The sequence below is a fragment of the Ixodes scapularis genome, unplaced genomic scaffold (assembly GCF_016920785.2).
Source record: "Ixodes scapularis isolate PalLabHiFi unplaced genomic scaffold, ASM1692078v2 PGA_scaffold3__209_contigs__length_174095766, whole genome shotgun sequence".
NCBI lineage: Eukaryota > Metazoa > Arthropoda > Arachnida > Ixodida > Ixodidae > Ixodes > Ixodes scapularis.
The window spans coordinates 169,521,309-169,545,424 of NW_024609868.1; the positions used below are offsets into that span (position 1 = coordinate 169,521,309).

General features: G+C 45.3%; 1 protein-coding gene across 1 annotated transcript in view; it reads left to right on the plus strand.

Moving 5' to 3' along the window:
- LOC8043068 (peptidase M20 domain-containing protein 2) overlaps positions 1–24,116 on the plus strand; it is a 39,215-nt gene that overhangs the window by 12,234 nt on the left and 2,865 nt on the right. The window contains exons 4-5 of the mRNA XM_042292971.1: positions 2,696–2,845; positions 10,363–10,504. Coding sequence (XP_042148905.1) covers positions 2,696–2,845; positions 10,363–10,504 — 292 coding nt within the window. The remainder of the gene's footprint in view (positions 1–2,695; positions 2,846–10,362; positions 10,505–24,116) is intronic.

A 24,116-nucleotide genomic window follows, 5' to 3' on the forward strand; every position in this document is an offset into this window, starting at 1 on the left:
CGGCGAACTTCGAACACACAATGCAGGTGGGGAGTCGCGCTGACCGGGTTTCCACAGCTCAGGCGGGTGGCAGAAATTTTTGGCTGATAGGGGTCGCTCGAGTCGCAAAATGGCGGCGGCCAGAAAGCCTTTTTTGTAAAGGTCTAAATGATCCAGGATTCCTGGAGTACTTCAGAGCCTGGGTTCTAGTTACCCATTTACCCGGTCGGTGTCTCCTCGATTCAGGGGTACCAATGAACCCCTCTTACGGTCTGGTTGACTATGTTCATTCATTCATTTATCTCACCGTAAGGACTCGTTTAGGCCATTACATAGGTTGGTGACCAGGATCGACGTGATTGTCCGGTAACGTCGTTAGCAGCCTTTTGCCTTGAAGTACCTCGGCGGGTCATGGACTTGATTTCAGTCGGGTGGTCCCATAAGCAGGAAATCCCAGGCATAAGTTGTGGTTCGCTTAAGTAGTCGTTTTTAAGATTCGCTTCACCACTTGCACCTCTTTTACCACCAGACCGTTAGATATCGTAAACCCTGAACTAGAGGCGGTGTGCTTGAAATTCGGAGTTCAAGAGAACGACAAAAAGCCGCCTCTTTAAATCTGCGCACCGTTATCGGAACACACCTCCACTGGCAAAGACGGCACTCGTTACCTTCACAACAGGTTTTGAGGAGGTTTCTTTGAGCAACTCGACCTCAGGAAATATAAACAGGGCCTAACAGGCAAGTAAAACCTTCCGCCATCCTTGAAAATGTCTTCCGACCCGGTACCGCGGTTCGTTTGGGACCGGGAACATCATAAAAGGCTTTTGTGACTTGTTGTATGGGTGTTTCCTGCACACTGAACACGTTTTGACGAACGCCTCTACATCTGAATTTATTCTGAACCCAAAGACGAGATATCGCGCCCTCACTTTGCATTTGTTGAAGCCCATCTGTCCTTGATGGATTCTTTCAAACGTTTTCTGCTTCATCCTGGCTTGAATTCCCACTTTAGAACCTTCCAGGAGGACTCCCTTAACTTGCAAAAGCTGCCTCTCAAACAATTTTCACTGGCCTTCGACAATATACCCGGTTTTCAAGTCTTAAAGCGCACGTTTTAGAAATTCGTCCTGACGTGTTTCTTCAGCTAACCGCTTCCATGTTGAGTCACTGACGAGTGAAGAAACCGCACTTAGAGCGTGTACTTCTACGTCATCGTTGTTTTCGCCGCCACCCGTGTGGCCTCTTACCCTGGAGCATGACAGCATGTCGGCCAGGAGGAGCTGCTTCCCTGGAACAAAGTACATTTTAATGTCGTTACGGAGCAACCGTAGAAAGGAACGTTGCAACCTTGGCGGCATGTCGCCATTCGCTTTTTTGCAAGATAGCGATCCAAGGGCGATGATCTGTTAAATCTGTTAAAACTTTCACAGTCAAACGCGGTGGCCATCGCCGCGTTTTTTATTTGAAAGTATCGCTGCTGTGTTTCCGTGAGTGTTCGAGAAGCGTATTGCACCGGCATCCACGCCGTCATTGTGCTACGCCAACAACGCCACACTCCGATGCTGTTTTGCTACGCATCACAGGAAACTTTTGTTGCTTTTGCGGGGTCAAATACTGCAACCAGCAGCTGCTTGCATTGGCTACCACACAGTCGCTTCCATTCCATCGCATGAGTGGCCGTCGAATCAAACGCAGTGTCACTTATTTGATCAAACTTCTCCGAAGTGATGTTCTCTGAGCCAAGGGCGGTAAAAACTTGGTTAAATAATTGACACCACCTAGCATTCTTTGAACTGCTAGCTTGTCGTCCGGCGCTGGAAGTTCCAGCACGCAAATGATGAGCGATGGGCACAGCCTGATGCCTTCTTTTGCGATTACATGTAATAGGAAGGCAATATCCTCGACGCCAATGACGCAATTATCCTGGTTGTAAGTCAATCCGGCGTGTTTGGATTGACTTACAACCGTAAACATCTTCCCGTCGCGACATTACACTATGTAATGACGCGGCGGGAAGATATAGAACCTGAGTTGTCATGAGCAGCAATGTCTACGCGCCTTGATGCAAACTCGGGTTTCCATCAAATCCCCCTTCCGACAACACGTATCGGCTGTTGCGGGGGAGAAAGTAGGACGGCGAGCTTATTGACCACCATTTGTACACACGTGCTAAGGAGGGAGTGAATGCCCTCACCATGAGGAACCGATGACAAAAATGCCGACACTTGGAACTCCGCAAGATACAATGCAAGCAACAAGGTATATAGTGTTATTTTGTGTCTAGTTGACAACAAGACAGCTTGTATGTGCTCAGTTAGCAATGCTGCGAAGTGACTGAATAAAAGACGCACACAGCGTAGGTTAAATTTATATCCTGAGTAAACCAATCAAAGTGTCATCCACCACCCAGTCATTAACATAAAATGGTATAGCCTGCCAGCATTAGCCATTTATAGCCTATATCATAACAGTCTAGTAGATGCCAGAAAAACCTACAGCCCATTTAGGTCTCACTAATAAGGTTTGGTCTCCAGCAGTTATCTAATCATGGCGAATAATTATCGACCTTTTGTGGCTATTATATTTTCCCAGTAACTATTTCGTTACAAAAATAATCAAGATGCTTCAAATCAGGCACACTGTAAATCAAAAAACGAAGTTTGCTTAAAGGAACCGATTTGTATTAACATGTTTCACACTTGGAAAACTTTTCCAGGTTGTAGTGCTTGGCACTCCAGGAGAAGAAGGAGGCCAAGGAAAGGTTTACCTTCTTCGAGACGGAGCCTTCGAAGGTGCGGACGTCGCTTTAATGGCGCATCCGTTCGACAAAAATATTTCACATCCTGTTACCAGTGCTCTGGCTCAGGTAAACCTTTAAGAACTGATGCCGTTGGTCGCAAGGCTTTAACGATTTTATTTTTAGTTTATAACTATGATATCGTTTTTTTTCTCGTTTATTTCCCGCTAAATTCGGAGGGTGTCCTTAAGAGTTTATTTATTGCTAAAAGTTTGAAATTTATGGTGAAAACTATCTGTGGAGAAGAGCAACAAGGGGAACAAAGGACATCACAAGCACAAACCTCCAAGCACAACTAAGTGACTGGTGCGCGACCGAAAAACTCTGCCTGCTCCTGGTATCCAACTAGAGGCCTCTCCATTTCCAGAGGAGCGCTCTACCAACTGAATTGACCAGGAGTGAGAGGTCAGTAGAACAAACGGATTTTATCAGCTGGCACCAGTCTAACACCAACAAGAGTGAACGACTTGGCTGCGTTTGCAGATTTGTGTTTTTATATGTCCTCGTTGTTGCCCTTTTCCGGGAATAATTTTCATCATTCTTGCCAAGCTCACTTGCACCTTTGCATTTAACTGCATTACCATGACTTGTAGTTCATACGTTTTTTTAGTTTGCCATTTTTCTCAAATTTAGAGTTTAATCGTAATGTGTTGTCAATTTTTTGTACATTCATAGACACAATTAATAAAGTCCGGACACAAACATACCTTAAATTCTTCACAAGCTACCTGTTTCGAATAATAGTTCTGCAGCTGCATTTGGCATTGGCACCCTGGGCGTTGCCAGTACTTAGTATCCCACGACAATTATTACGGAGAAGTGTTACCTCAATAACGGTTGATTATTTGAAATAACTAAACGCTGCAACGTAGTCACTCGGAAGCACATAAGCTTTAGCTGCCCTCCCCCTGCATCGCAATCTACGGATTCATAGCCCTTACTGTTACAAAATAACTACTCATCCTTCCTCTAAGAAACAGAAAAAGTATGGTTTAAACTGGAAGCGTAAACAATGGCTTTTGCCGAGACCCGGGTCTTCCGAAACCCGTTTTTATGGACGAACCTTAACGAGCTAAAATCTCAATCGCCATTTGTCAGTAGTACGAGATTTAAAAGGCAACTGAAGAGGCCTCTCCTAAAGGACTACTGACATGTTCTCTCATAGATATTTTTTTTTTGCAACACTGACTTTTTTTTGCCTTTTTTTTTGTCGTGACCTCGAAACTTTGGGTGTTTCAAATACATTCGAATTGACGGAAACTTCACTGGCGAGTTTTCTTCAGATATTTTTGTTTCGTTTAAAAGAGAACACGAATCCATATTTAAAATATATATCGATTTCGGCACATTGATACTTTAGACCCATGTTGTTGTAAAAAAAACTATCTCCAAACTCCGGTCTAAAAACATGCTTTTCGTGCAAGGCTCGTCAAATTATGAGGCGCTGGAGAAATGCAGTCTTCTGCGTTAAGTCCTTATTTCGAACTCTTTTTGTTCGCCTTCCGCCCATTGAAAAGCATGCGGGAAGGGCCTTAGAACGCACCTGGTATCGCTACGCCGCAGCGTTCTTCCACATCAAAAAGTTCGTCTGCTTTCCTCGCCGTCACCATGGCAACGAACGCCGAATGAATAGAAGCACGCACGGTACCGCCGCGTGAAGCCAGCAACAGCTGACGCCATTTTACGAACGCCGTCTGCTAGCCACATCCGAACGCGGTGTGTCAGATCAACCGCCTCCGCCGGTGCGCCGCTAGCAAAGACGACGAAGCTGAGGCACGCCGACGGCGAATGGGCGAGCAACCGCACCGCGGGACGACTGCAACGGCGGCATTTATTGGGATCAAAGGCGCGAAATAAGCAAGAACAATTTTTACTTTGAATCATAACACCCGATATCCAAGTTGGGGACCACATACCTTTGCTGGGTCTCTTCTGTGAACTTTTTACAGAGACAGGGGGTGCCGCATTCAAAACACAGCTCCGTTTGCAAAATATGGGGGCCCTGAAAAGGACCGTTGAGACCGCTACCAGAACCTATAACTGACGTAACGAGCACTTGACGAGCGGTTGGCGCATAAGTCGTCTTTATGCATTTTTTTTATTTTTTTATACGTGGTGCAAAGTAATCCCGCCCCATATTTTTATGGCGTCAGGAACGAAGCAGCATAGAAAGAGTACCCTTCAAACGATAATAATAATAATAATTAAAAACTGCCGGATCTCCGCTGGAGACTCCGAGGCACAGTGGAGTAGTCGTCACGATAAAAAATCTAAAGAAACAAAATAAATAGCCTAACGGTCGTCGGCTGCGTCATAAGGCCTCGCCAAGTGCGGAGTATAACGGTCTTGGCATACGGTATGTATTGTGCATTCGTTATTTTCTTTTCTTTTCTACCACGTCAAATTCTGACGCCAAGACTCTCTACCTCCTCCGTTCCAACGCGTTGTTTGTTATTATTTTAACAAATCAGCTTCAAATAAGGGTCGTGGCACCCAGTAGAGTAAGCAAAAGAATAAAAAAGGAACATTCCGAGCAGCCAGAGCAGCACGGCTGCTCTGGCCGCTCTGGACAGAGCAGCTCCTCTCATCAAAGAAGACGCCGTCCGAAACTCCAACGACTCCCTTCTTATTTTTTTATTTTTATTTTTATTCACTTTGTTACTTCATTTTGTTGTTGGGTTCGACTGCTCCCTTCTCTGTGACGATGCCGTCCGTGGACATACGTTTGGCGTTTCTTTTTTTCTTTTTTTTTATGTCACGCGATGGTGTGGTCCGACAGATCAACCAATGAGTTTGTTAGAATTGTGTCACGAGGTATAAAATGGCGGATGAAATAAATATAATAAATGCAAAGAAGCGCGCAGTTCCCCTTCGGCGCTTTATTCTTCAAGAGGCGAGCATCGCAGTGCCATGGCGTTCAACTTGTGCCGTCTTCTTGGCGCCATGAAAGACCCTCTTGAAGCAATTAATTTGCTTCAGCGCGTTGGCCTGCTCCTGGCTCCTGGGTTTTCGTGCGTGTCCAGAGTGCGAAGCTGCGATGACAAGCTGCAAGTCCGCGCTAGATCTGCGGATGGCTACACGGGGGGGGGGGGGTTGCGGTGTGTGGATGACTCGTGAGGTGCCCAAGAGGAAACCGGTCAAAGTTCAGTGCCGGGGCGAGGTCTCGGTACGGAGCGGTTCCTTTTTCGAAGGATCGCACGCACCTCACGTTTCTCCAACTCATGAAAATCATCCTCCGGATGCCAGAACCTACCGTGCGCCGTCATTCAGCGGGAGGCTGATATCGCTAGTAATACAATAACTGATTGGGCGAGCCTTTGTCGGGAGGTTGTGGTAAATGCCGTCTGTAAGCATTCAGACATGATTGGTGGCGAAGGCGTGACTGTAGAACTAGACGAGAGTATGATCGGTCGGCACAAGTACCATCGCAGGTATTTAAGGCCTGGCCAGTCGGTTTTCGGTGGTGTGGCGCGTTGCAGCGGGTGCTGCTTTTTTGTTCCCGTGGAGACCCGTGACGCTAAAACCCTGCAAGGGCTAATAGCCAAGTGGGTCCGCCCTGGAACAAGAATAATCACAGATTGTTGGGCTGGCTATCGCAAGCTTGCAGATGACGCTCGCTTCACGCACCTCACCGTTAACCACAAGCTGCACTTTGTCGACCCGAACACTGGTGCGCACACCAATACGGTGGAGGGCACCTGGGCCCACGTCAAAAACTCTCTTCCACGTGGACGGCGCGAGAGCCACCATTTCACTGGTCACCTTGCAAAGTTCATGTTTTGGAGGAGAGAGAAGGCGCGGAAACACTGATAGATTCCAGTCGTTCGTCGCCGCGGCCGCCAAAATCTAGAGCCCCGACGCAGACAGGGCGAGGATTCTGACGGCCCCGGTGACTTCGAGGGATCCGCTGCGCTGAGCCCGTTACCCGCCTGCATGCGTAAAGACGACTTATGCGCCAACCGCTCGTCAAGTGATCGTTACGTCAGTTATAGGTTCTGGTAGCGGTCTCAACGGTCCTCTTCAGGGCCCCCATATTTTGCAAACGGAGCTATGTTTTGAATGCGGCACCCCCTGTCTCTGTAAAAAGTTCACAGGAAAGACCCAGCAAAGGTATGTGGTCCCCAACTTGGATATCGGGTGTTATGATTCAAATAAAAATTGTTCTTGCTTATTTCGCGCCTTTGATCCCAATAAATGCCACCGTTGCAGTCGTCCCGCGGTGCTGTTGCTCGCCCATTCGCCGTCGGCGTGCCTCAGCTTCGTTGTCTTTGGTAGCGGCGCACCGGCGAAGGCGGCCTTTGATCCGAATAAATGCCGCCGCTGCAGCCGTCCCGCGGTGTTGTTGCTTGCTCGATCGCCGTCGGCGTGTCTCAGCTTCGTCGTCTTTGCTAGCGGCGCACCGGCGGAGGCGGTTGATCTGACACACCGCGTTCGGCTTTGGCTAGCAGACGGCATTCGTAAAAATGGCGTCAGCTGTTGCTAGCTTCACGCGGCGGTACCGTGCGTGCTTCTATTCATTCGGCGTTCGTTGCCATGGTGACGGCGAGGAAAGCAGACGAACTTTTTGATGCGGAAGAACGCTGCGGCGCAGCGATACCAGGCGCGTTCTAAGGCCCTTGCCGCATGCTTTTCAATGGGCGGAAGGCGAACAAAAAGAGTTCGAAATAAGGACTTAACGCAGAAGGCTGCATTTCTCCAGCGCCTCATAATTTGACGAGCCTTGCACGAAAAGCAGGTTTTTTGGCCATCCCGCGTCCTGTTTTTTTTATCCGGAACATGGGTCTAAAGTATCAAACTGCCTCGATTTCTTTGTGAGCCACCACCGTCGGTGCTTTTTCCAGTAACCGCGGCAGTTTCTAACAAAACAAATGATGTCTTACCAAGATTAGAATAAGTCAACGAGGACAAAGCTTTCAGTACGAATTTCGCGTCCAGTGAAGCGAGCTCAAGCACATATTTGCCTCTGCAAACTTTCATGATAGTAGAAGCCTCTGAAGCTGTGTGGTAAGTTTGGCCAGTTGATATTTAGACGACACGATGAAAAACAACGCACAAAAGATAGGCCAACAGGAGTAAAAAGAAAGCGTGTGTGTTCCAGATATTGTCTCGTCCTTAGTGCGCTGTTTTTTAAGTCGTGGAGCCTCTGAATATTACTATCTGCTACGTATGGCTCTCATATTTACCTGTAATAACCACCCGAGGAGTGCTCATCTGCCCACGTCTGCGTGTCTTTATGAATTACCATGAAATAGTGCGCAATTCGCAATAAACAGGGTGTTTGCGGGATGATAGGATGTGCATCGTTAACATGTTGCTTGTTGCCGCTTGCAAGAAAGGCGCTAAGGTTTTCATTGAGTTTGACTATTCGGTGCAATGTATGATTCAAGAAGATTACGACGTTTATTGCCTTTCGGATCGACTATTAACTAGGGTGCCTTCATGTGCGCTTTGCATAGAGTGATGCCAACTGCCTGTTTCCCTTTCCCACACCCTCTTCCACCGCTATTTTTTTGCTCTCATTGTTTCCCCGTGCGCCGGAAAGTGGCCTTTGTGTCCATCGGTCCACCCATCCGAGGGGGAAAATGCCAATCCTCCCTCCGTGGGTTCCACAACGCTGCTCCAAACTTGTGAGATAAGTGCTTGTTTCCGGGAGGGTTATAAGCCCCACGGATTATGGCCGAGAACCAAAATGGCTGCTGGTTTGTCGGCGAGTGGTATTACAAAGGGTGGCATCACTCTAGCAAAGCGCACATGAAGGCTCCCTACTATTAACCAGATGATTCAATTTTCAATAGCGTCATGCATTAACAACAATTAACAAAGAGAACAGTTTTACACTCACTATATAATACTATATTCGTGAGGCTTACGCAAATATTCAAAACGTGTTCGTACAATGTTTCGTTTTGTTTCGTTGGATTAACTACATACTAATATATATTTTTTATTTCACATTATCCTGCACTGTTTCACGAAAAAGTGCGAACTCCAATTGATCAATTAGTGGTGGTGTTTTTGACGTCTTTCTTTATCAAAAATAAAAGTTGATTTAGCGATCTATTGTTCATATCCACGGTAAATCGCTAGTACAGGTATTGCAGGAATATGGTTGTGATATCAATGAACATCTAAAAATTATTCAGCCTGCAGCGGAGAACGCGATACAATTTAAATACGCTCTCGTCGTTTTCTTTTTTTCTTATTGTTTTTAGTAAATGTAGTCGCCCACTGCGGCTCCCCTCGAGATTTCGTGAGTGCAATCACGATACAAGATAGCACCACACTGACATATTAAGAATAAATACAAATCAGCCGGAAAAATCAATTCAGAAGTCACAGGACATCGAACAAACACGCAGACGTGCTCCTGACGTTGCTAATTTGTAATAACGACCGGCTGAGTCTAATAACGACACATGCAGAGGCGGAGTTAGAGGGGGGCTCCGGATGTCCTGACCCCCCTCTTGATTTCTGCCTGTGTAAAATTTAGGGTGTGAGAGCAGGGAGAGGGGAAGGGGGCTCCTAAATATATGGTACGCTGTCCAACACATCACCCCTCCCTCAGAAAATTCCTGCATCCGCCCCTGGACACATGTGTACATCCATACCTAGTGCGGAGGTAAAGAGCTCAGTCACAAGGTCAAGTAGGCACAATGCACAAACGCAGAATACCTCGCATAATCATCAATTATGTTTTTTTGGTGTCCGTGCATATATGTAAAACGTAAAAAAAGCTATTAAACGCAAGACATAAAACACTTTTCGGTTCTTTGCCGCGTCTCGCAAAGGAATTCTGGGGTGCCGAGAAGGTACTGCACACTCTGTCGTACACAGAGTCCACACATTATCATGCGCCATTCGAAATTGATCAAAGGTGCAAACACTACACTGGTACCTGACGTCCCGGTGTCCGGGGAAAGGCTCGACGCTAAATTTACCGAATACATTTTTTTTTTTCGTCAAATTTAGCTCGTCACACCGTACACTGTACATGTACCGGATCCGCGGCAAACAGTTGCCAATTACGCCGACTTCCGCATAAACGCTTTTGAAAATAACTGACCTTCAGAGGCCGTAAAGGAAAGGAACGCGAAGGGATGGCCTCTATTTTAGTGGTGTTTTATGGAAACATGTAGCATGGCAATATGGTCATGGTTTATTGGCCTCCAACGTAACTGTAGACGTTTGGTGAAAGACACCGAATGATGGAACTTGACGTATTGTTCATGAATGATGAAAACTCATGAGAATACGATGGAGCGTCTTTTCTCGATTGAAATGGTTAAAAGGTACAGCACCCAGTATTGGATAAAAGAGTGAGCGTATTTTGCGTTTGTAGCGTAATTTAGAATGTCCAGAAAGGAGAATAAAAAAAAGCGGTAAGAAAGGGCGCTGTATGTTTATAAATTTATTAGGCGAATTCCTCTCAGAAGAAACCGATGAGTTGGATTTTACTTTTCCCCGGACTAATTTTGTTGTTTCTGTTGTTTTTTAAATACGTTGGAAATTTAGCTGAAGTAGGCGATTCAAATTGATTGAGTCAAAAATAGCTCAGAAGTTTGTTTTCTCGTAAAAATGTCTCAAAGCTTCACGTGAAGTACGACGGCAAACCCGCCCACGCGGGGGGTGCCCCTTGGGATGGAATCAATGCCTTGGACGCCGCCGTGGGAGCCTACGTCAACGTATCCATGTTGAGACAGCAGATGAAGACCGATTATAGGGCCACAGGTAAGACAACCCTTCTGAGCATAGCTATCAACAGCGCCTAGAATAATCGAAGCCTGCGAACAGACTCTTCTACCCCCTCATCACTTCAACACAATCGGATGGCGTCAACTCGGCGTTTGGGCCGAACGCCGATCATCCTTCAGCTCATTCACCGGACAAAAGGCCCAGCCCAACACTTAAACAGCACTTATGCACGATATGTGTCTCGACTCGATCAATATTTGATGATGTAGAACAGCATGGGATTTAATTACGCTCCGTAATATCTGTCTGTCAAATATATTGATATGGTGAAATATGTGAAACACAAGCGAGCGTGTATTGGACGTTCCTAGTTTATCGCTTATTTCCTCGCCTTTAATTAAGGTATGGGTGGCTTTTTGCTCAGCTTGTACTGGGAGGGAGAAAATAGGTAAGAACTGTATAATTACATCAAGTATATTGTCCTCTCAGTAAGGATTGCATCAGTAGCAGGCATCCAAGTTAATTAGCGCAGTACAGGTAACGCATTCACAAAATGCGCAGATATCTTAGAACGTTTCTTTTCCTATATCTACGCATCTTTATACACATTTTTATACGACAATCGATGCTCACTATACCTCTCATACCTGTCCTTGTTTGTGGAAAAGAGTAAATCTGGAATATCGTCTTGTTCGCTGCTACGAGAGCGTTCAAGTTTCTGCTCCCTTGCACGGACAAATAGGACGTTCACTATTGTTTATTATAGTTTTATACGTTTACGTTGGAAATGTTGGCTTTTCTTGACGGATTATAGGTTCAGAGAGATAACCTCTCTAATCCCAATTTCGAACCTGCGAATGATCAAAATTCAATTAAACTCGATAACAAAAAAAAAAAAAAAAAAAAAAAACCCTGTTCAGAGTTGGAAATAATTTAATTTCTAACGATACTTTCAGACATACAAGCAACAAAAGTACTCGAGTAAGCAATTTAGAAAAGTTGCTTACTCGAGATTAGGCGAATAAAACAGCTTAGAACACGGCTAGAGATTTATAAAACTTTAGATTTTAACCGACTCCCTATTTGGCGCTGCCTCGATTATCCTCTAGGTCTAAAATAAAAAAAAGAATAAAAAAATATCCGCATGTCTGGCTTTTTGCGGAGTGATCGCAGAGTCAATTACAGCCGTCTTAGAAGAGAGCTCGGCCCATTATTGTTCAGAAATAATATTTCTTTATAGCACAAATGGGTTGTTTTACGGTGGTTCTCTACAGACTGCTTCAAAATGAGATACCATTACGACGTTGTTTTAATGAAGACGAACCTCCGCTAATTATAAATAGACGCACTTCGTACCGTCATTCAGCCTTGGATCGTAGGTGAACGAGCCAGCCTTGCTTCTCTTTCCCTAGCCCACAGCTATTCTCCCATTTCCAGCGTCTGACTGTTCGGCGATCTAGCTGAGCCTCAGTGGGCTGCTCCTTCTGTTCAGCCGTGTCCTCTTCAGTCGGCTCCTTCTCTTTGGAGATAGGGCAAAAACACAGGCGAGCTGGTGAAGATCTTGACGTATATATAAAAGCCCACTTAGGAGGATCACGACGCATATATAAGAGCGGTCGTTATTCAAATAAACTAGAAGCTGTGTTTCATCATTCTGTTGTTGTTGTTTTTTTCGTTTTTCTTATCGTTCCGTTTCGCCGTTTACTATAAAACGTTCTTTTGTAAGATAGGCATTGCTAAGACGACCAGAGCACTTCCAGCAACCTCATGTCTTCTATATTAGGTTGGATGAATTGATGAAGTATCTTGGCTATTCCTTCTTTTTAGAGCGGTAGTTTGCGCCACCTAGCCTAGAAACATTTGCACTCTTCCGCTTTAAATTTCGTTATACATTTCGTTTCTCTTTGAACCACCTAAACTACCAGTTTTGTGCATTATCAGACATTGCTAGAGCTCTTTCGCCAGTCTTCAAGCCTCCCTCTTGTGAATGTAATTTCTTATGGCTCCGTCGTTCCATCCTCGCCACCAAAACCAAGTGCTCCGAACAAATCCGTTAGTTTTTCATGGACGGCAGCCAAAAGACGGCTGCACTTCAGAACTAGAGTTCAAGAGCACGCTGTTACCATAGCATGCGGCGCATACGTGTCTATTTCTCGATATTTAACCCTATATCTTTTTGTCTTTAACTCTCCGTTATCGCCTCGAACATGAAGAAAACGTTTCCGGTGAAATATCAAACGCTTGTTCCTATCTTATCATCTGTTCGTGTTACTTGTACATTGCTGAATTAAATGTTTCTTCCATTGTTTCCTCTCATATTTTTATATATGAGTCTTTTACCTTTTTCCACTCGAAATAGTCCACTTAGTTTCATACCGAGTGCTTAGGTATCTAAATATCAACTTTCGGGTTCAGTTTGTTCATTTTGCGTGTTTAAGTTTCACCCATACCTGATCGAATGGTTCTCGTGATTGCCACGCGTCCTCCATTGCTGCTAAGTTTCGTTTAAATTTATATGCACTACTTTCTCTTCTTCCAAAGGACTACCATCCCAAGTGCCAAACAGTCCACCCTCATTTGTTGAATTTCCGATACTTATTAATCTTCCGACCTCGTGCACGGTACCGCGATGCCAAAAGATAGTCCAGGTACCATCACTCCCATCCAAATATCCCCGAGCACTTCATATTTTTCTTTATTAATTTTTGTGGTGCCTCGAGTCTCATCATAGCTGAATTTTTTCTTGGTAATACTATATATTTTAATGGGGTTCCTCTAGATACTTCCTTCACTCATTGAGCCATATACCTCCACATTTTAATATTTCTACCTGGTCTATTAGTAATGCCTAGTATTGTCAGGGATTTCCTATTTTCATTGCTAAGCACCATTACTCCAGACTTGTCAGTACTAAAATTCAGGCATAAATCGCTCCTTTCCTCTCCGCATAAACGAGTCAGTTCCTGCAATGCATTTCGTATGTATGCCACGTGCATTATATACTATAATCCATTTTCAAAGTTTGCCCTTTGTTTGAAGCTGCACATTTCTGTACAATGACGGACACAAAGCTCGAGCTTGGTGCGTTCGATTGAGCCTCGGCTGCACAAACTCCTGAACAGCGGGAGCTAAACTCGGAGCTACCCGCGGGTGCCACTCGCATGCTCCGCGGTGTCGATTGGCGAACAAAATGTTTTCGCATTTAATAACTACCCCTTCACATGCCCCCTCATCCCCCCCCCCCCCAACCCTTCTAGAGAAAAATCCATTTGTATGAGAAATTCCTAGTGTCCAATAAACACATATGAATCACACAATATATCTGAGAACGTATAAGGACCACATTTCAACTGTATAAAAACTATATAAGAACATGTAAAAAAATTATAAGAAACTTGTGAAAAGTTTCTTATGTGATCTTACATATCTTATATAGTACTTGTATGGTTATAATATGGTTCTTTTATGTTAGTATATATGTTATATCATTTATATGTGTTTATTGGATACAAAAATTTCTCATACAAATGAGACTTTTAATATCGTCCCCCTTCCAGCAGAATGATAGGGTGTCGGGCTCACAATCCTGAGGTACTGGGTTCGATCCTTCTGCGGGGCTTCAGGAAAGTTATTACTACCTTCTCAATTGATCCACTCACCACTCTGCTGCTCCTGCGCATTTGGTTCGTGTGACAGAGCAGATTTTCTACCGGAGTGGGTGCCGCAACATTTGCAATTGCATTTAAAAATCTTTGGCATTTAAAAAAAAGTATTCCTTGAAATACTCAGCACAAGGGTACCTGCTCACAGTAGCCCCGCAGACGTTACTAGAAAAAAAAAAGGCGAATTGCTAGGCAGCTGTGTTGTTCCCAGACACCAGACGCCTACGTTCACGGCACCCCTCATCAGGTTGTTTCACACTTAATAGCTGTTTCTAGATAACGCGATACTTCCGCTACGGTGTCTGGCAGGCGTCTCCTACTGGTGTGTTTACCGCGTCCGACAAAGTGGTCCCTCAATTTCCGCCCGATGACCTCATAGATGTGTCACGCTGTCGTTTGTCGCGATCCTGGCAGCGTCCCAACAGCTGTCGTGTATATAGCAGACGCCTGTCCTGCTGCAGGTCCGGCTCTCCAGTGTGAAAGTCTACGAAAGCTTCGGCAGCCGGAAGTTGGGACGCCGTGACGACAGCGACACTCGCGTTCGGTCGTGCTAGTCGCAATCTTCTCGTTAGCATTTCTACGACCAACCGCTGGGATCGCGACATGCAACAGCATGGCACTTGGGATACTGTGACGTCATTTGTTGCCACTTTGGAACCACTTTTGATGTATGGGCAGCATAGGACGCTAACCACACCAGTCGAAGACGCGCTCCAAACGCCAGGGCTTAAGAAATGCAGGGTTAGAAGAGTCTCCGAAATCCTATGGCTCCGTAGAAACTGCGAGCGCGGTCTTATTCCATACGCGTGCCAATGAACAAATCACGGCGAAACGCGTGATCAAAAGAAACCACTCCACGTTGTTCTTAGGCTGTCAGTGTCCGTAGCATCTCAAGAATCTCAGAACTTGGCAACGAAGCTAAGGCACCCGCAGCGTGATCGGAAAATTCGAAAAAAAATAATCGTTTATACTTTTCGAAGAAAAACATATTAGGGGAAATAGCGTTTTCAGCGTTGTATTACGCGTTATCCCGTCTAAATAAACCACCTTTTAGGTTTAGTCGAAAGAGACCGAAATACATGCTCATAATACTGCGCTTGAAAACGCATATTTCTCTATTCCATTTGAAGTTGAAGTTTGGAATTCATATTGTTAAGCATCCACTCGACTTACGAGAAAACGTCTTTAGTTATTTTGGATAATATGACATAGCGCGCTTGCAGTCACGCGTCACCGATATCAGAGTGAGCAACTTTAGTTACAAAAGGTGATTTTGTTTTATGGTAAACTTAGGTACAAAACAACGAGAGATTCCTAATATGTTTTACGATGCGAATTTCGGTGACCCGTGCCTCGGACCCACTGAAATTAAATCCGGACCACATCTTTTAGAATGAAACGCTGAGTGATTACACTGTTGTTAATGTAGTCATTACTGCCTTATTACGTTTAAAATAACGCGAGACTAATAGACTATGTAGTGTTGCGTGTCTGGCTCCTCATTTGCGTTTGTTATTATAAACGCGTATATAAACAGCCATGACCGCATGGACCCTCGTTTTTTTATTAACAAATAAGGTACTCTAAATTTATAAGCTTCTAATTCTGTCCATCTGTACTCTGGTGGTGGTTCGGTTATAGAAATTCACTCTGTCCTGTTTCAGATTTATTAGCCTATCTGAAATTGTGACATATATATATATATATATATATATATATATATATATATATATATATATATGTATAACGGGGCATGGTGGCGGAGGGGCCGAAGGCATGGGTGCAGAAGACGGAAAGAACCCTTGGTGAAAACAGCAACAACGGACGATTTAATCTTCGACGTTTCGGCCGGGGTCCGGCCTTCGTCAGACCTTCCTGACGAAGGCCGAAGTGCGGCCGAAACGTCGAAGATTAGATCGTCCGTTGTTGCTGTTTTCACCAAGGGTTCTTTTCGTCTTCTATACGTATATATATATATATATATATTATATAGATGAAGAAAAAGAGCGCGCCACACAAATAGCTGGGGCGAGCGACAGCTCGAGCTGAGCCCGGCAGTTCCAAATAAAAGCCGACCGCCAGAGACTGTCTACTCCTTCAACGACAACACCTTAACATTTAGGTGGAGGTGCGTCCCCTGCGCATCTTCGTTCACTAACCACAACGCTTCTCCGCAGTGTGAGGTAGCTTGCCCCAACAATGTCTCGAGGTGAGGCGTCAGACACTCAAAATCTCCGTGCTGGCTCCGTCCCCTACCGGCAGCGAGACCCTCCCAACTTGGCGACTTCGGAAGCGATGACGTGGATGACTGGCTCCGCAACTTCGAGCGCGTCAGCACTCACAACGCCTAGGACAACACCCTAAAATTGGCCAATGTGGTTTTTTACCTACATGACACCGCCAAGGGATGGTTCGACAACAACGAAGATTAGATAGTCTCGTGGGACGCATTCAAGACCACATCTTTACCTCTACCAGCGGCACCCCTACCACCCGACGCAGTATGCGCTATGTCTCCGGCACAATATTATCAGCCCATCACGATATACCATCCTGACCCTCGAGCACCTTTTCCCCGGCCTTACACTGAACAACGACCTTGGGCTCCTCCAGTAGTTCCTCCGAACTACTTCACGGACCGTCGACCAACTTGCTTCTACTGTGGTATACCAGGTCATATTTCGCGCTTCTGTCGCCGTCGGCTATCGGACACTGCAAGAACCGCATCTAGCTCCCGGCACTTTACGCCATATGGATACAGCCGGCTCTACAACCAACCTAACGAGGTTGATGATCCCCGCTTCGGTCAACAACGGCGCTCGTCATCTCCTTCCAACCGTGGTCGCAAACACCACAGCCCCTCACCCGTATACCGCCAGCCCTCCCCTCTCCGCGGGCAGTCCACGTTTCCAAAAGCTTTCCTCGATGGGGAAAACTAAATGAGGCAGCTAAAGGGGGTACGGCTGCTTCTTGGTTTCCTCGACATCCCGCACCGACTGTGTCCTCATCTAATTTAATTGACATAATCATCAAAAAGTTGTTGATACTGGATCATCGATTTCAATAATTAACGAGAACATTTGAGAAACGTTAAAGCTTGTTACCACACCCTGGGACGGTGGCAGTCTCCGTGGAGCCAACACGTCCCTGATACATCCTCTTGGGGAGTTTCCGTTGAAATTTCTATCGAAAACGAGCCTCATCGCCATTGCTTTTCTGTATTGGAAAATTGCACACACGGCATAATTTTAGGATGGAATTTCTTAGGCAACCGACGTGCACTTAATGACTGTTGCACAACACTTCTCCTCGGCGAAGATGGTAATGACGCTTCCATATCTAGACAACAATGTGTACCTTTCCGCGCAGTGAATCACACACGGATAGCACCATTTACTGGCGCTATTGTACAATTGGCAGGATCTGTGACGGACGACACCTACGTGCTGGAACAAAATCGCGAAGTGTTATTTCAGAAGGGACTTGCTTTACACATGACAATTATAACGTGTGCTGCGGCCAAAACCACCGTTTTTATAGCAAATACCACTAACATTGCGCAAGACTAGTCGGCTGGTACCTGCGTGGCGTTCACAACAATTCACAACATAGAGTATGTAAATACTGTCAGTGATCATACTGTACCTTTGACATCTCATTTGAATGATCGCCAAGACTCCTTCAAGTTGCTTCGAAAAAACGTTAGCACTGATTTGCCACCAGAGCAGCAGGATACCCTATACAAGCTATTATGCTCCTTCATTGACATTTTTTATTTTAACTCTTGGCCTCTGGCTGAAACATCTGCCGTTAAACACACTATCGGTACTGAAACAGAAAAACCCATACGCAGCCGTCCGTATCGAGTTTCAAGTTCAGAACGAGAAGTCATCCAGAGGCACGTGAGTGACATGTTACAGCAAAATATAATTGAAGAATCCGCAAGTCCCTGGTCTTCTCCCGTAGTGCTTGTGAAAAAGAAAGATGGCACGTGGCGTTTTTATGTTGACTACAGACGACTCAACAAAATTACCAAAATATATTTTTATCCCCTTCTCCAAATTGATGATGCCCTTGATACGCTACATGACGCCAACTATTTTTCGTCGATTGACATGCGCTCGGGCTACTGGCAAATTAGCGTTGACGAAAAAGATCGAGAAAAGACAGCGTTCGTAACACCCGATGGACTTTACCAGTTTCGAGTCATGCCTTTTGGCTTATGCAATGCTCCTGGAACTTTCGAACGTATGATGGATTCGCTACTCCGCAGGATGCGCTGGACAACATGTCTGTGTTACCTGGATGACGTTGTCGTATTTTCGTCTACTTTTCCCGAACATCTATTTCGATTGACAACTGTTTTAGAATGCTTCCGAAACGCCGGCCTTCAACTCAACTCTGAAAAGTGTCTTTTTGGTACACGAGAAATCAAAATTCTTGGAAATGTCGTCACCCGTCACGGAATATCACCAGACCCAGAAAAACTCCGCGCTGTTACCGACTTTCCACGCCCCGCAACAGTTAAGGCACTCCGTTCATTCCTTGGACTCTGTTCATATTTCCGAAGATTTATTCGTGGATTTGCTGCCATTTCTGCTCCTTTAAACTCTCTCCTTAAAAAAGATCGACCGTTCGTATGGTCTCAAAATCAAGAGCATGCATTCGCAACCCTGAAGACCGCATTGACCACCCAGCCAGTCTTGTCACATTTTCACCTTGCTCTTGATATCGAACTTCACACCGATGCTAGGGGTTATGGACTTGGTGCGGTACTGATGAAAAAGCAAGACGCTCACGAACATGTTATCGCATATGCAAGCCGAACTTTGGCCGACGCAGAGATTAATTACACCATCACTGAAAAAGAATGCCTTTCCGTAATTTGGGCTGTCCGCAAGCTTAGACCTTATATACGTGGGCGTCCGTTTAAAGTGGTTACTGACCACCACGCTCTGTGCTGGTTATCAAACTTGAAGGATACTTATGGACATCTGAGACGATGGGCACTGAAACTCCAAGAATACGACGTCTCCATATTCTATAAGTCCGGGATACAACACGACTCGCCTGACTGCTTATCTCGGAGTCCCATCTCACCCTTTCCAGAAACTCCCTCAGCTGCCGTTGCCGCAATAGCTTTGTCCTCTAGTTTGGATTTCGCTCTGGAACAAAGGAGAGACCCACACTTACAACAGATTTTACACTGTCTGAACAAACCACACCTCACCCGCCACGAACAACGGCTTGTTGGCCCCTACACAATGCAGAGTGACGTACTGCATCGTCGCAACTATGACCCACATGGTCCTACTCTGCTCTTTGTCGTTCCAAGACATCTCCGACCCGATATCTTAGGCGCTCTACATGATGACCCTACAGCTGGACACCTGGTCTTCATTAAAACTTATATGCGTGTGCGCAATACCTTCTAGTGACACGGCATGTACCGCGACATCTCCAAATACGTAGCGTCATGCGTCCAATGTCAGCGGCGAAAAAGGCCAACGACCGCACCAGCTGGACTTCTACATTCTCTCGATCCACCTCACTGCCCATTCGAACGCATCGGTGCCAACCTGTTGGGGCCCCTGCCTCTTACACACAACGGTAACCGCTGGGTCATTGTTGCCATGGGCCATTTGTTACGTTATGCAGAGACCGCTGCCTTACAGTCCGCAAACTCAGATGAAGTCGCCACATTTCTCTAACACAAAATCATTTTGCGACACGGCCCCCTCGTCACATACTGAGCGATCGAGGAACAGTATTTCTTTTCCAGGTGATACAAAAGCTATTACATCTTTGTGGAACCATTCATAGACACAAAACAGCATATCTTCCACAAACAAATGGCTTGGTGGAACGTTTCACTCGCACCATTGCCGACATGATTTCCATGTATGTCCAGTCTGACCAACACCAATGGGATGCTGTTCTTCCGTTCGTTACTTACGCATACAACACCGCCGTTCAAGGCACTCACGGCTATTCTCCATTTTATCTTCTCCATAATCGCCCTCCAACCACATTCTTGGACACGCTCTTACCTTACCGTCAAAATGACGAACTTCCCGACACTGTAGCACATCTCGTGTGTCGTGCTGAAGAAGCGCGCCAACTTGCCCGGCTACGCACACGTACATCCCAGCAACGCCAATGCCTACGGTATAACAAGACTCACCGCCCCGTTTCATATGAAATAGGTGACATTGTTTTACTCTGGACACCTCAGCGTCACCAGGGCTTGGCGACCAAGTTCCTCCACCGCTACATCGGCCCGTACGTAGTCGTGCGCAAGCTATCCGACCTTTCATACCACGTGCAGCAACAGCAAGACACTACTGACCGACGCCGAGCAGCCTCCGATGTAGTCCACGTCGCCCGCATGAAGCCCTACACCCCCCGACCCACCCCATGAACCACCACCACCCTCGTTACAAAAAAAAAAGCATATTTATATATATATATATATTTTGTTAATTGCGGTCGGGACGACCGCGAAACAAAAGGGGGGGGGGGGGGGGGGGGGGGTAATGTTATATAGATGAAGAAAAAGAGTGCGTCAGACAAATGGCTAGGGCGCGCGACAGCTCGAGCTGAGCCCGGCGGTTCCAAATAAAAGCCGACCCGCCGGAGACTCTCTACTCTTTCAACGACAACACCGTAACAATATATATATATATATATATATATATATATATACAGGATGTTTTTTTAAGCTTAACAAAATTTGTTTTCGAAAACCATGAAAGTTATATTAATACGGTCTGCGCAGATAAGAGACACGGCCAGGGGGACATAATATAATAGGCTAGTCGTAACGATCAGTCGGCTAATTCGTTAAGATTCGTTAATAAACGTTTTAATTATTGAAAATAGACAAACAGTTTCAATTAGAAACTTGCTGGGCGTCATCGGAAGCCCCTAAATCAGTCATTTTTAGAAAGACTTTGAGCGCGTGAGAAGCGTAGCAGTGCACTAAAGTTAGCAATCGTGGAGCACGTACAAAGCTAGCGGTTGCGATATGGCTCCCGCGCAACTTTTCCGTCTCTTATTTACCCCAGCCTTGTACCTGCTCCACGAGCGGTAACTTTAGTGTACTAATACGCTGCTCACGTGTTACATCAAATTTGGGGGTTTTACGTACCCAACCTACGACGGGCATCTGGCACGCGCCAGCGGAGGACTGAGGATTAATTTCGACCACCTGGGGATCTTTTGACGTGCAATCGAAAGCTCAGTTAAACGGTGCTCACGTGTTCAATGTCTTTCTGAAAATGACTGATTTAGTAGTTTTCGATGACGCTGAGCAAGTTTATAATTGGAACTATGTGTCTATTTTCATTAATTGAAAAGTCAATTAACAAATTTTACCTAATTTGCCGACTGATCGTTACGATTAGCCCCCTATACTATGTCCCCCTGGTCGTATAACTCACCTGCTAAAACCGCATTAACCTAGCTTTCATGGTTTCTTTTTAAAAATTCTTTTAAGCTTTAAAAAAAACAAGAAAAAAACCTGTATATATGTATATTTTTTTTATTTATTTATTTATTCACAGGCGCTTGATCTTTGTGATTTGTCTTTTTTCCCCTTTTTTACTGCTGAGTGTAGTGTGGCATCAACAGGTAAACTCTCACTTTTGCTGCTCTCCCGACCGTGACTCGAGGAAGCCAAATAAAAAAAAATATTAATTTATTGGCATTATTATCATTTAAATCTTCTATAGTTATACTTTCTTATAACGTGAACACCTTGTTCACGTGTCAGTCTTACTCTTTTTGTCTGTCTTGTAGCTTCAACAGCCTTTTAAATCTTTTATTACCTTACTGTCACGTATGTAGACTGTGTTCCTGCTCTACACTTGAGTTATTCTTAAAGCAGAATATGCGTTTGTGGGATGGATATTATGGGAAAGGTGTCCCGCTCAAGTTACAGAGAGAAGCGTTACACGCACGCTAAAGCAACGTAAGTCACGCCAAGCCCATATCCGGTAGAGCATAAGCGTCGCCAGCATATAGAGTACGTTAAAGTTAATTCCGAAAGATTTTCTGGAAAAGAAAGGGGGTCGAGAGAGAGACGAGTGCCGTCTTCACCATGTATTCGTCATGCAATGCTGACATTGGATGAGGAGATAATCATCATGCTAAGTTGACAAATTAGCGAAATATTGTTTATTAACTTTTATTAATGATTGATTTAGGGAGCACATTGTGACTACAGTATTGACGGCGATTTCTATTAGATGCCGGACAAATTTAAAGAATTTCTGAACAGCTAATCTTTTTTTATTAATTTCTAGATCAGTTCACTCTTTCTTTTCGGCCTTTTTTTAAAATATGCGCTGATGAAAAGCGCATTGTGCTCTGCCCGCACGGAGGTTAGGAAGACTGACGTACACGTTTAGGTCAGGTGGTCACTTCGTCGTCGCACCAACCAAGTACATGATGCAGAGACAGTGACGACATGATTGAAACGCCTTCATTCCTCCAAGACTCAGTGTGAGCAGGGCTTGCGACGCTCATTTTAAGTGCAGTTCTTAAATAGGGCGAAAAAACTAGAACATCGATGGAATATCTCACAAACCATTACCTTTTTGCCATTTTTTTAAATTCATCTGGCCTATAACAGTAATTACTGTCAATACTGTGACTGCAACAGGACCCCTAAAACCAATAATTGAAAAGCTAATGAAGAAATCTAGTGTAATTCGCCAACTTAGCAAGACGAGTATCCCCTCACCTCACGTCTGCCGAGCCTGTTAAATGCGTGTTGAAGACGGCACTCGTCTATCTCTCAACCCCTTGTTTTAGAAATCATGTTCGATATGAAATAAAACACCCTGCATCAGGTATGCAGAGTCTTAATTATTTCATTAATAATCATAACAAGGCACAATTGATCCCAACCCGGGATATTCACCAAGAAACCCAACAAGAATCTAACGGCGGGCCAGGCCACGTGTTTTCTCTGTGCTACAGGAGGAGGCAAACGAGAGCGCAAGCAGCTGGACTAAGCAGAGAGTTGTAGGGAACCGTGTTTGCACATCCGATACGATACGATGGGCACTTCGTTGAGAACTGCACATATGCGAGTCTTCTGTGGTAGCACATGCGCAGTTCCTACCGGAGTGTCCAACGAACCGTATCGGATTTGCAAAAACGATTCGCCAAAACTTTCTAGGCTGACTGGCCGCCGACGGTCCCCTGCGCTAAACGCGAATTTGAAGACGCGTCTACCGCGTTTACCGCTGAACTGAGTATGCTGCACGCAGTATATTTGCTCATAGTTCAGCATACTTTGTTCAGCGCGTAACTAGCCAGGCGACCATCGGCGGAGAGTCATGCTTAGTTCTACATACTTAGTACGCCAGCGATCGTCGGCGGCGAGTTATACCTAGTTTTGCATGATTTTTCCATATGCGAAATTCGGCGGCGAGTCATACCTTGTCCAGTATGCTCACCTCTCAGGAAGAAGTAGGTGAGCACAGCTGGGTCCCGAATGCCGAAGCTTAGCTACCTACATGGACTTACGACATCACGGGGTGGATCATAACGTAACAAAGAATAGCGCATCGGGCGTACGACGTAGCAACTTCAGACAGCAGTCAGCAGATAGCGTAACGGGCACCGTATACCTCCTTCCCTAGCGTTTGCTTCTCGCAATCTAAGAGCATTCAGTATTCAAGTCTCTATCCCCACAAACAAGAGCAGAACCCACGAAAAACGCCTAACTAATGCATGCTCCGGACACACTTCACTTCCGAATATATTGAGACATGGCTCGATAGTTATTATAAATACTGAGAACACATCAGTGGGTCGAGTGTTCGGCACATCCAAAACCGCACAAAGCTTTCCATAACCAAGCGTAGCTAATTATGATGCACGTATATTGCCCTTACCACATCTTCTGTGCTCCCCGGGTTTTTCGTATAATCGATGCAACTTTATATTTAGTGTATTCTAAGTGTTCTGAAACG